This window comes from Danio rerio, chromosome 17 (genome assembly GCF_052040795.2).
Source record: "Danio rerio strain M-AB ecotype USA chromosome 17, GRCz13ab, whole genome shotgun sequence".
NCBI lineage: Eukaryota > Metazoa > Chordata > Actinopteri > Cypriniformes > Danionidae > Danio > Danio rerio.
Genome location: NC_141037.1, coordinates 18,921,312 through 18,935,564, shown reverse-complemented (window position 1 = coordinate 18,935,564; position 14,253 = coordinate 18,921,312). Strand labels below are relative to the sequence as shown.

Below are 14,253 nucleotides of genomic sequence, written 5' to 3'. Positions count from 1 at the left end.
CTGGGAATATGATGGGAGAAATTGAGGCGTTTAACATTTTCATTCAATCACGGCCAGAGTCTGTAGGAATGCTGACAGCCCCAATTCAAGCAGCCCACATAAATACTTAATTTTTCTGTCATGTTCACTATGCTGTCAGTCTAAGCTTGAGGTTTGGCAGCGTGCGGTGAAAACACAACTACTGCAGAAAAGCTGAAGCCCTCCCTTTACAGAAAAGAAAATGCATCTAATAATCGATATTTAATTGTGTTTATTACCCTCTATGCTCTCACTAATTAGCACAAAAACATTATTAATTAATTTGTACTTTGTTCATTTTGGCTAATTCCGTGCCTCTGCCTTTTGTGTTTAAAAAAATAAATATTATTTAGAGGATGTCAAGTGTGTTTCAAGACAGTTTATAACAGGATTGGAGGGATATTGATCATATAATTAGGTTTTTTTGGCAGAGCATGTACTATAAAGTTGAAGTCATAATTATTAGCCGTCCTGTTCATTTTCAAATATTTCCCAAATGATGTTAAACTAATCAAGCAATTTTTTCACAGTATTTCCTGTAATATTTTTTTCTTCTGGAGAAAGTCTTACATGTTTTATTTCAACTAGGATTAAAATTTTATTTTATTTGTTTAAAACCATTTTAAGGGCAATATTATTAGCCCTCTTAAACAATATATTTTTTCCATTGTCCACAGAACAAACCATCGTTAAACAATAATTAGCCAAATTACCCTAACTGGCATCATTAATCTAGTAAAGCCTTTAAATTGCACTTTAAGTTAAATACTAGTATCTTAAAAAATATAGTGTGACTTGTTACTTCATCTAAAGTGCAATAATTTTAGAGCGGCGGTCCAAAGTATATTTTTAAGGCTTGGTTGTGTTCATGGGGCGCAAAGCAATGTGTGCTCATGCTTCATTTGTGGAAAATCACGTTATTTTTTCATATAGCTTACTTTGATTTTATACTACTAAGCTAACATGAAAATGACTGTCATATTTTTCTAGTTCCTCTGAAAGCCCACCCTTAAAAGGCTCTGAATGGCCAGCTAATGTATTGTGATCTGATTCACGGATTAGCTCCACATCAACAGGAAGTGTCTCTGTTATAATCTCTTTCCATGCCCCTTCGCTGCACGGGGTGTATGCGCATGCTTTGAAGGTTTTATGACATCAATAACCCGGATATATATTTTTTTGTAGTCCCCAAACTTCGTTCACTGTATGCTTTGCTAAGCTAACTCTGTAAAAGCCAATGTCTCCCTTTGCATTGAACTATGAGCATCTTACATTCAGAGATGTTGTTTATGTTCACACAGCTACATTACACATCATCTAAAGTTTTAAAATGATATTGTAGTGGACCACCCCTTTAATAACTAATTTCCAATCAATTTCTTTTGTCTTCCATGAGGAAAGTACATAATATTTGACTAGTTTTAATTTTACTTGCAATCTAAAAGCTTAACTAGGTTAATTAGGTTGAATAGTTACATTAATTAGGCAAGTCATTGGACAACAGTGTTTTTTTTTTAAACAATTTAAAAAGACTAATAGAGGGACTAATAACATTGATTCTAATTCTAATAGTTTTTTTATTTAAAGTGCTTTTATTCAAGCCAAAACAATTAACATACTTTATTAAATTTGTTTATACTAATTTTAGAGAGCACAATAGCAGTATACATGTATGTTTTCATCATTGATATTGAATTATAATAACATATCACAATGATTTCTCAAGGATCATAAGGCGATTTGGCCTAAAATTAAAATCTCGATTAATTAAACATTTTGACTCAATTACGATTAATGAACTAATATTTAATTTATTTATTTTATGTTCTTGTGCACATAGTTCACTGACAAGTTTTGCATATTAAATATGCTCACATACAAGTAAGAGATATCTGAATGAAGGGTACATTACTTGATTTTAAAATAATTGAAGCAAACATACAGTATCTATTATCTATGATTATTTATTGAACATTAACCCTGAACAAACAAAATTAAAACACACATTGCCTAAAACGTGGCTCTCTGCCCTGCCTACCATCATCATCGATACTAAACCAACCAATCACAAAGCTTGCGCTACACATCGTTGTGAAGTGTACAGTATTTCTTTGAGAGGTGCTGCTCCAGACTGTATTTGTGCCCTTGGAAGAAGTATAATATCATATTATTATAATAAGTATAAATCATAATATAGTAAGTAATTCAGCCTTAACAAAGCGGGGTCACATGACTACACATATTAGGCAAAGTAATTGAAAAAATTGACCTGGAAAAATGAAATCGATTATAGATTCTTAATGTCGATTTCCTTTACTTTTCGATTAATTTCCCATCCCTAAAGGATCATATGACGTTTCATTCTGTAATTAAATTTAGCCATTATTTTGAACATTGTTGCTATGATCATTAGTCCCTCAACACATTTATTTTCCTTGTTTGTGTGCGTGTTGTGTGTAAAAATGCCTGCTTTGGCTGTTTATGGTCTGATGGATTTTGTTGCTTCACGTCTAAATGTTTATTGCTCCGTTCACCCCGAAAGCCACCATCCACGGCAGTTGTGTTGGATCCACGACTATCAGCTTGTCGTGTCATTGAACAATGTCCTCAAAATCTAAAGACGAACCAGCACTTTTATACGCCATATTTTGTTCTGATACAAATGATCCAGCTGGAGTTTCTGTGTTAATATCCTTGTTTATGCTTTGAGCTATTAGCCTGGTGTGCGCCACTGAAGATTGAGGGACCGTATGTGTGTGCGCAGAAGTGTGTGTTGAATTTCAAGGTCTGCTGGGTATTCATGGAGGTGAAGCCCACAGATGCTGGACGCCCTGATATCTTCTGTTTCCTGCTTCAGCAAGTCTACCACAGCCAGACTCTCGCTCTTATCGTCACCGGTTACCGTCCTGCATTTTGGAGATCCTCAAGCTAGTTCACTGCTTTAGAGCTCCAGCTGAAGATCATGCACTAAAGGGCTGTGAAGTGCTGGTGGAAGCACTGAACTTATGGCTGAATCTCGCCAAAGCATGCCCTGGTCTGGTCGGCGTGAAAATCAAATGGAAAAGTTTGAGGGTTTGTGAGATTTCTGAGAGAAGGTTTGCTTTTGTATTTTAATAGTATTGCAATCTGAAAGGGCAGCGTAGTCTTGTGATATATAAATGTGAATAATATTTTTTATTGGCAAAGGTTAATTTTTAGCAGTCATAACTGCAATCCCATAATTCTACTGAAATAAGATAATATGCTAAACGTTATTAATGATATGATAATTATATATTTTATTCTTGAAAACAGAGTTGTGCTGCTATTTTGTAAAAAATGTATTACAATATTTGTTCATGGAACTTTATATAGAATATAATATATGTAAAGTAATGTATATACTCTGCAGCATATATATATATATATATATATATATATATATATATATATATATATATATATATATATATATATATATATATATATATATATATATATATTATGGGCGGAGCCGAACCCGAATACCGTATTTGGAAAGGCACGAATAGCGTGTTTTTACGAATACTTATTTCGAACAAATACTTGAAAAATTATTTGTATTCGGGAACAAGAAAAACATTATATCAAACAGCTGCGTTTCCTCATGAGACCGCAGTGCATGCCCACGTGAGTGAGTGAGTGAGTGAGAGAGTGAGTAAGACGGTGGGCGGAGTGGATGTAAAGGTGACTGGCACAGCTTCTCCAAACAGCAACAGAGAAGGCTCGGCTAAAAGTAAAAATACTTTACTGCATCGCTATTTTTGTTAAACAGATTTTTGTACCTTACCTGGGTTCCAGAGGCAGTTTATAAACTTGTAGCGGAGTTTGATCGGGATATTCCATTACGCTGCATTATTGACGTCTGCAATTTTATTATTATTAAAAAGCAGTTTTTAATAATAATAAAAAAAACTCAAGGTCAAAATTATTAGCCCCTTATATATAATTTATTATGAACCATTTTAAGGTCAAAATTATTAGCCCCTTTAAGCTATATTTTTTTGATTGTCTACAGAACAAACCATCGTTATACAATAACTTGCCTAATTACCCTAACCTTCCTAGTTACCCTAATTAACCTAGTAATGCCTTTAAATGTCACTTTAAGCTTTATAGAAGTGTCATGAAAAATAATTATGACTTCAACTGTGTATCAGGAATTTAAATATAAAAATTGGGTAACACTTAAGCGTAAGTACCAATTCTCCAAGTCTCACTATTAATAGTGGCTTATTACCCGCCTATTATAAAGATATTTGCTGTTTATTAGTAATTTTTTTTGCATGATCTCATTTTGTATTTTACCTCCCTAATCCTCCTACCCAATACCTAAACCTTACAATTACCTTAATAACTCATAAAAAGCAGCAAATTATGGATTATATTAGTTATTTATTTTATATCTGATCATTTGATTTGCCATTATATAAAAATGTTTGGCGTTTTTGTGTAGAGTTTGCACGTTCTGAATATAATTTCAAGCCGGTGTTTCCCAGTGTTGGGTTGCAGCTGGAAGGGCATCTGCTGCATAAAACATATGCTGGATAAGTTGGTGGTTCATTCTGCTGTGGCGACCCCTGATCCACTGAAAGGGACTAATCTGAAAAACAAAATGAATGAAAAAAATGTTGTAATTAAAAATTTTTTTGGTGATACTGTCAAAACAACTTTGAGTGATCTTTACAGAATACAAGACATCAATCTTTTTTTTTTTTTTTTGCCAAACGAAATGCAACATCTCTTTTTTTCTTTAAATAGCATTAACACAGAACGCATACATTATCTAGGCTGTTAACCCTGGTTAAGCTGTGGAAGCTGCTCTCTCATTGTGCATCAGGGATGATGATGATGATGAAGAGGTGATGGGCCTCTTTCTGTGTGGCTCTGCCCGGGGCCGGTTGTATGGGCTCTTGGCAGGGAGTCCTCACCGCACAGAGGGTGATCTCATTTTCCTAATGGGCTTTGTTGCTGTTTGTCGTTATTAACATTGGCGCCGCTCTCGGGGGGGTCTTGGAGAGACATCCAGTCACACACCAGCCTGTCCTGCTTTACATTTGACACCCATTATAACTTTGTTTTGATTAGAGCTAAGTGGACAATCTGTATAAATGGCTGTGCAGTTGTATTTATGCGGATGTATTCAAAAATGCAGTTGGTAAACACATTATGTGCTTGTTTAGCAACGTACAGCGCTCAGATGGCAGGTGGCATGTGTCTAATGATTCAGCTGTTTAGTTTACAAAGTTTTTTTTTTTTTTTTTTTGAAGGTAAGTCTGATTTGGATTGGAATATTTCAAAGGGTTAGTTCACCTCACAAGGGTGAGTGAAAATGGCTGTTTTTTCCAAACTCAGAATTAATCCATGTTCAAAACACAAATTATTATAGTTTTTTTTTTTTATTAAAGCTCAGATATAATTACCCAAAACTTTTTAAAACATTCAGAGAGAGATAAAAAAGGTACTAATTAGTTTAAGTACCAATTCTCACTATTGATTAGTGACCTGCCTATTATTAATATATTAGCTGTTTATTAGTAGGGTACCGGTGCCTGACCCGATACTTTTTTGCCGCAAAGTTATTTGACAAAATTATTTTAATCATTATAATTGAAAAATATAAATATATATTTAAAATAGGTTTAAAGTAAACATCAATTCATATTTTATATATTTGAATTGCATTCATATATTTCTTTTGAGCATATGTTTGTTAGCATGAATTTAAGATTTGCATTATGCTATTAACATTACATTAAATTGCCTTAATCTGAATAAGACAATGATATGTTTCAGGTGTTTACATGAACTGCTTTATGAACGTTACATTCATGATTCCCAGTTACATGTTATAGCACACAGATCCATTAACATCATTGCGTCACCAGCTTATAAATGTTTTCTCCGCAGTTTGTGTCTGTGGTCCTTTAAAATAATCAAAAATCACTGTTTACATGGTAGACTCTTGATCAGAGTATTGGTGTCCATGTAAATATACCCATACACTATGGACAGTTTAGCCTACCCAATTCACCTGTACCACATGTCCTTGGACTGCGGGGGAAACGCTTTGGAATGCAGGGAGAACATGCAAACTCCACACAGAAATGCCAGACGAGGCTCGAACCAGCAACCTTCTTGCTGTGAGGCGACAGCACTACCTACTGCGCCACCGCGTCGCCCCACCCTATTTATTAGTACTTTTAAAATACTTATTCTCCATGATCTTTTCATACGTCCCTAAACCTACTTTACTTAAACCTAACTATTAACTTGATAACCATTAATAATTGAAGTGTAACCGATCAGAGTTGATCTGTGGTCCTTGCAGATCACAACCCACAGTTCAGAACGCATGTGACCTGCGAATTAATAACTTTTTTGAACTTGTAGGTTAATCCAACATTTATAGCAATTGCAGAGAGATTGCCATTCAATTCACGTGTATGAAAGCATTTTGGTTCCCCTGTAAAATATAATAATGATGGAAAAAGTTGTGATCTGACCTAAATACTTTCTTAGATTATTATCTGGCACTGCTTGTTTACCCTGCATTAATGCTTTTAGTGTCTAGCTGCAAAATTAAACATTAGAAGATCGTGATATCAATTCAAACCTGCGCAACATGAATCATAATTGATAAAGATTTGCGAATGTTTATTAATCCTTTTAAAGCGCTGCAAATACGCGTTTGGTTGAGATAGATTCACTTTTTGCACTTTTTCAGTTACAAACAATTAAATGACAGAAGTACTGGAACAACAGTTTATAGTTCAGATTTAAACACTGATGTTTACTGTTTAGTGGAACTTGGTAAATGTTGTAGAAATTACATTGTGTAACCAATGGGTGGTGACAAACAACCGTCAAGATTATGTCACTGAATATGTTTTAAAAATGATTCACCTATAATGAAACGTGAAGTTTTATGTGTGAATTGTTGAATCATTGATTGAAAATATATGTTGTACAAGATGTTAGGTTTCTATATTTAGCATCAGTAGCAAAGATCATTTTTTGCATTGAACATTTCCTTTTTTTTCAGCAGGTTCTTTCTTGATTTTTTAATTTTTTTAGTAAAAATGCAGGTCCTAAGTTTTCTTTGTTAAAACCAATGCTTTTTGCAGTGAAATTTTTGTATAAATGGAAAGCAAATGACATTTTGTCTCCTCCCTTTTTTGCTGATCCGTAAAATGGTCCGATCCATGACTTAAAACCGTATTGTGATCCGAACTGTGAGATTTGTGATCTGTTACAACACTAATTAAAAAACAGCAAAATGGGAGTTTATTGTGCTGAAAGTCTTAGTTATGGTAAGAATATACCTTAAAATAAAGTGTGACCTGAAAATTAAATCCATATGAATCGAGCAGATTAAGTCTTTATTAAAAACGTGAGAACTTTATATAATGATTTATATTATGATAGATTTAATTAAAAATGTTATTCACATAAACACATTTACTATTCAGTAATAATTAAAAAGCATATTACATCGTTTACAGCATTCAATTTTAGTGCCAGGAGCTCAAAAATGCTTCCTTGATGTGTGAGGACCAATGCAATTCATTTTTGCACATCACAAGGCATGAGGTTTATTCTCAAACAGTAAGCAGGGTATTTCTCCCAGAATGATTAAAATATGCTTATTTGTCAAAGTCAGTGGAATGTGTTTGTGTATTAATAATATTATAACACTATATTTTATTCATGCATTATTTTTCCTTCTGCTTAGTCCCCTATTTATCAGGGATCGCCACAATGGCATGAACCGCCAACTATTCCAGCATATGTTTTATGCAGCGGATGCCCTTCTAGCCGCAACCCAGTACTGGGAAACATCCATACACTCTCGCATTCTCACACACACTCATGCCCTACAGCCAATTTAGTTCATCCAATTCACCTGTAGTGCATGTCTTTGGAATGGGGTAAACCTACTAGAACACAGGGAGAACATGCAAACACAGAAATGCCAACTGGCCCAGCTGAAACTCGAACCAGCGAGCTTCTTGTTATGTGGTGACAGTATTAACCACTTTTATTGTTATAAAATATTATAATAGTAATATATAATCATATATAATATTAATTTGTAATTGTTTGATCACATTGACTTGCAACATTGGCTTAAAGGCAGAACATTTATTAGATCAGTGGCAGATGGTTTATAAACAATGTTTTGGGAATTAGATTTGGTAGCCCAAAATGTACACACTTTAACTGCCAGTTTAGAGTGCCATGTAGACGAACTGCTCATGTACAGTAATAATTACAGTAGCATAATCATTTTGCCAAGGGTGATTAGTTTGGCATAAACTCCTTGATTTAAGCGTTTGGCTCAGATGTTATTTTCTGATCATCACTTAAAATGACCAACAATTTACCACTCATTTTCACACAACATCATTTTACCAACAAATTCACACAATTAAACCAACGTCAAATCACTGCTTTTATGTTTAAAGCTTTTAGCTGTGAGAACTTTTAAGAACAGAAGTTTTGTGGGTAACCTGGCCAATCTGGATTTTTGGACATTTCGAGTTTTGTTGTTACAACTGATCCAGAGTCTTGTGCACTTACACTTTGCTCTCCTTTATATTATTTACATTAAGACAAATATGTGACATTACAAATAACATTTTATAACATCAACATCGTCAGTTTGTTGGTTCTAAACAGAAACTTCAATGTAGCATCATGAAATTTAGCCACAGTTTCAACTTTCAACTAAACTTAACTGATCAATTATACTCGAATTACTAATTCTACAAATCTAATACCTTTAAGAAATAAATCCATTCACATTGAAACAATCATACTAACCATACCTGTTACAATTTAATAATAGTCGTAGAAACAGACTGGCCTGTGATTCTAGTTAAATGCTTTAATAGTCTTAACTTTTCAGGCTTTGTAAAGTAGGTGAATATTAAACACATTACCATATCGTCTTTTTTTAGGATAAAATGGGGAGAAAGCATGAAAATACAACAAAGTTTTTTGTAATAAAAGAAAAAAATTATCATTTTTGGGGAATAATTTTTTGTGGTTTGTTTTTAGAATCAAGGGAATAACTAGCAACACAACACCAGTCAAGTAATTCAACACTTTTGAAACAGACAATTGACCAAATAAACTCAACACACAGAAAAACAAACCTTTTTTTGTACAACAGACATTTATTTACATTATTTTACATCTCCTCATTCTCCACCACCAGAATAAAAGGTTACATGTTTTCCTGCTCTTAAAGCTGCCTCCGCATTGGAGCAGGTCTGGTGTGGGGCCATTGATGACTTCTGGCACTTCTGTGGGGATCTGGATTCCTCCACCACTTCTTCTCTGCATTCTCTTTCCTTATGTCTGTCTTTTCCTCCTCCTTTGTGGAATTTCCCCTTGGTCTCCTCCTTCTCTTCTTTTCTACTTTCTCTTTTTTCTCCTCCTCCTCCTCCTTCTTCTTCTCCTCCTCCTTCTTCTCCTCTTCTTTCATGTTGTGATTTCTCCGTCTCCTCCTCCTCCTCTTCTTTACCTTCTCTATGTTATCCTCCTCCTCCATTTCATCATCCTTTACTTTCTTAACCTCCATCTTCTCGTCCTCCTCCATTTTCACTATTAAAGTCTTTGTGCTGAATACCCTTCTGTTTACTGTTTTCTTTTGTTTTTCCTCCTCCTCTTCCAGCCTTATCTTTTCATTCTCCTCCTTAATTTTCAGACTTATAAACTTTGCCACTGTTATCTGTCTACTGATCTTTTCCTTGAGTCTCTTCTCCTCCTCCTTTTGTTTGTTCTGCAGCTTCTTAAGCTTGCTTATTTTTAAAACTACAAATTGATTTTTGCCCAGTTCAGGGATGTGGGGAACAGTAGCAATAGGTTTCGGCTTCCAGATCGGCCACTCAATCTCCTCCCGCCGCTCATCTCCCACCATTGTCCACCCTTCATCAGTCTTTTCCTCGCTTTTCTTTTTCTCCTCCTCCATCTTCATATTCTCCTCTTTTTCCATCCTCTCATTCTTTGTCATTTCCTCCTCCTTCTCTATCACCTCCACCTCTTCCATCATCTCCTCCACCTCTTCTATTAACTCCTCCTCCATCTTTTTTATCTCTTCCTCCTCCACCATCTCCTCATCTTCCTCTTTCACCATAGTCCTCTGCTCATAGATCTCATTTTCATGATCTGTTGAAAGAGAAATGTACACATTGTACACAGTCATTTTTAAGGAGACATTAAACTTCAGATCAGTCAAAGTAAAAATACAGTTTGTTTATAATATTTTAGTCTAAAAAATATGTAGATGCAAAAACAATCATTTACCATCAGAGCATGGTTCTGAGCTGAGAGTACTGAGCTGCTCTTTCCTTGCAGTGAAACAAAAGATTCTGCCGACAGCTCTGAAGAAAGAGGCAATCCTGCTTTTTTTCTTCTTCTTTTTCTTCTCCTTCACCTTCTCCCCATCTGTTATAAGAGAAAAGATTGCACATCTGTACACACTTTTCCACAATAATTTGAGGAATTTAAGAATATATATATATCTATTATGAACATTGACCAAAATCCAAGTCAAGTAAATATTTAGTTTTACTAAGAGATTGGAGATTAAAGTTGTATCAGAAAAGCTGAAAATGAGAAATGACATTAATTTACAGGATTGTTTTATTAAGATGCACTTTAAAGCAATAATAGCCCAATAATATTCAAGTGATTATTCACCATTTAATATTATTAAATATAGTAATATTTAAATTTCACTAATTCAGCATATACTGTTTCTGCTATGTCTTAACCGTGTACCACAGTGATTAGCCCACTGATAAAATAATAGCTGTGTCTCATTTCAGAGGCTGCATCATCCGGAGGATGCATTCGAAGTGAACTTCATCATCACAGTGTGGACAGTCTCATTTAAAAAAATTCAGTCTCCTTCAAAAGCATCCTCCAAATACGTCCTTTGTTTCCCAGGTATTAAAGAACACAACCTGTGTTCACAATATTCATTGCGTGCTAATAATGGCAGGACATGTTTAATAGAAATCTCCAGATTAAATGTATGAATTAGGTTTATTTTACTTGGATATCTAAACGCATGTTAAAAAACAAATAGAGTAGGAAATGTCTTACTAAAAAGTGATTATATAGACTGTTTACATTTTTATGTGTACATGTGTGGATCAAAGGAAATCTATTTCTAGTCATTACAAATGTTATTATTGCTGATTAACGGTTGCCTGTTGATGAGATCTGTCCTCTGTAGGCTAAATAGTCTCATTTCAAAACACTTGATTTGGCCAATATCATAAATATGAACTAATAATGCCTGTAGTTATTATAAACAAATAATTATCACATTTGCATCCTGCTATAGCCTCTTCAGGAAAACAGCAATTCAACCAGCTGTCTATTATACTGTACAAACATTTACACATTTAAATATTTACCCTCTGCCAACATTATTTTTTAATAGTAAGTATGTTTTGTTGGGAAAACCCTGAATATTCATATCACAATGTAAATATGACTCACTACTAGTGCTGTTTATAGGTGTTTCGAGCTGCACTTTTTTCTGGCTCTGGGAGTTCTCGCAGGCTTCGGGGAAGGAGGTCTTCTTGAGTTCTACTCTCACTCCGTCTTCCTCCATTTCAGCAACCGTTGTTGCAGGTTCGAGATCCAGTGTTGAAGATGTAGTATCTCTATCACACTGGTCGGCCATTAAATCAATTGGTAGAAGGTTTCGGGTATTCACCTTGAACCACTCAGATGTTCGGGGATTGCACTCGCTGGACAGCTGGAATACTGTGAGGATTTCGGTCTTGCACCGTGAATCACTCATTGAACAGAGATGTTTTATAGCTAAGACAGCGATAAAACACTGGAAAACACAAGTATTCAAAAACACTGCAAAGCCAAAAGACACAACCAGTTCACTGTCACTTCAACAAACCAACAAGAGCTTCTTTAGGATGCAAGAATTCTTGTACACTTTGCAACATTCCATTCTTATAGAACATGTTCTATCATCACTATGGTAACGAGGCATACACTAAAATGTTTTCTTTTGAAGTCAAATTACTGGGGAAATGTGCAAATGACATGAAAAAGAATAAAACTCGCAAAAATAATTGATTAAAGGCACAAAATCAATCTTAAATAAATAATTAATTAGAAATTGATATAACTGTAGACAAAAAAGCACAACAAATGAAACTCAAACCACAAAACACAAATTATTTTGACAGAAATAATTTATCATAAATTAATTTGAAATATTCTCCTTTAATGTGATCAATCCAGCAAGACATACTGCAAATATACATGCCATTACTATAAGAAAAAAATACTATATTCATTAGTGTTTTTCCACAATGTCATGTTTGAAAAGCAAAAACAACATGCAGAAAAACAAAAATCAAAAATATACGTAAAAGCATAATAATTTACTTTAATCCTGTAATATTCAATCCTTAATTTAGTTCAAGATTTTCTTTCTTTGAACAGATGATATATATGTTTTAAATAAATCAAAATTAACAAAATAATCTGGAATCAAGCTGTAAGGTGCAGAGCAAATGTGTGCAAAATGCAAGCAACTTTTAGGCTATTCCAAACGTGAATCAAAATATACATGATCAATAAAAGAATTACAAATTAAGATACAAATAAGTTATGACAGCAAAGCCAGAATATGTTTTAGATAATGCTAAACTAGCATGGCTTTTGTGAACATGTATCCTGGCATGCAGCTGACCTACAGTATATGCAAAAATGTTAATAATAAAAATAACAGGCAGAAAACGGGACGGCTGGTACATATTCTGTATGATCATATTCTACATTCCTAATCCTACCTAAAACCTAAACCTGGTTACTACGTTTACAAATGTTAATATCAGCAAATTAGGAGTTTATTGAGGCAAAAATCATATTTAATGCTCACATAAAGTGGCCAAAAATAATATACTTAAATTAACTTAAATTATATATAATATAGTTAAATTATACTCATATTTTTTTGTCAGTTATTTTTGCAAAAAAAAAAAAAAAAACATTGCAAAATAACATTTATTTTTGATGACCCATTAAAAAGACCCAGCGCTACTGTATGTTGACATTTATAGATAAAATGTATACAGTATGTTTCAACTATAGGGTTTATAACACAGCTTGTGTTGAGTAATGTTTGTTGGCTTTGAGTTCTTTCAATGAGTCAGATTTTTGTTTTGTTCCAAACCCAGAATTAATCCATGTTCAAAACACAAATTATATATATATATATATATATATATATATATATATATATATATATATATATATATATATATATATATATATATATATATATAATTTGTGTGTGAAATAAAATAAATAAAATGTCACAAAATTATATTGTAAGTCTTCTTAATATTGTGTTTTATAAAACACTTTTGTAACTTTAAAAACAGTAATAACTTGTCCAAGTGTCATAACTTGCAAGTAAAAAACATTTTGCCTTATTAATATACATTTAAGATATTAAAACAAGTACACAGTAAGCAATAAAATAAGAACAAATAAACAAATTAGGAATTAATGAATTAATACAGTCTGCATTACAATGATGACGGATTTACATTTTCTTGTGATAATTATCTTATCAATAGCGCACCATGATTATTTTACAAAAACAATATTTTGCTATTGTGAGTATAAACACATCAGAAATATGCACAAAAATAAAAATAGACTATAATTTCAAATGATGTCTCCCTTATCTGTATGATCAATAGATAATTTAACTAGAATTTAACTAGAAAAAACATTTTTGAGAAACTTTGCTAATTACCTAATTCACGAACTGAATAGTCAAAAACCACAGAACAACACTGCCTAGTGCCTAAACGTATTATTAATAAATGTAATATCACACAAATTAAGTTATAAGTCTTCTTATGATAATGTGTCTTGTAACAGGGTTTCTGTAGATATCATGTCAAATTTAAGACCATTACGTATTTAATTTAAGACCTATATCACAATATCAAAAACAAGCAAAAGAAAATGCAAAATCACAAAATTTGTAGTAAAATAAAATTATTTAAATTAACCAGTACTAAAGACAGGTTGAATGCACCATTACAGGAAAAACAAACAAACAGACAAACATCTTGAGGCTGATTTATACTTTCGCCTGACTCCGTATTGCACACCTCTGCTGACTGTGCGCGCACCTCACAAAATGGATGA

The 14,253-nt window shown here is 33.5% G+C and overlaps 2 protein-coding genes across 9 annotated transcripts in view; one reads left to right on the top strand and one right to left on the bottom strand.

Annotated features, from left to right (window-relative positions):
* Positions 1-14,253, top strand: part of adck1 (aarF domain containing kinase 1) — a 267,137-nt gene that overhangs the window by 35,495 nt on the left and 217,389 nt on the right.
* Positions 8,798-12,891, bottom strand: LOC137488087 (uncharacterized). Its single transcript, XM_087290308.1, has 3 exons — positions 11,557-12,891; positions 10,351-10,491; positions 8,798-10,212 (listed from the first exon to the last, which is right to left on the bottom strand). The coding sequence occupies exons 1-3, from the start codon at positions 11,861-11,863 to the stop codon at positions 9,287-9,289; spliced, it is 1,374 nt and encodes a 457-aa protein (XP_087146434.1). The 5' UTR covers positions 11,864-12,891; the 3' UTR covers positions 8,798-9,286.

Bases quoted from the DNA above. Each gene is read 5' to 3' on its own strand.
- LOC137488087 (XM_087290308.1), bottom strand. From the start codon at position 11,863: ATGAGTGATTCACGGTGCAAGACCGAAATCCTCACAGTATTCCAGCTG. The intron at 10,492-11,556 runs GTGAGTCATATT...CTCTTATAACAG, and splicing joins ACCTATAAACAGCACTAGTA to ATGGGGAGAAGGTGAAGGAG. The intron at 10,213-10,350 runs GTAAATGATTGT...CTCTTTCAACAG, and splicing joins CTCAGAACCATGCTCTGATG to ATCATGAAAATGAGATCTAT.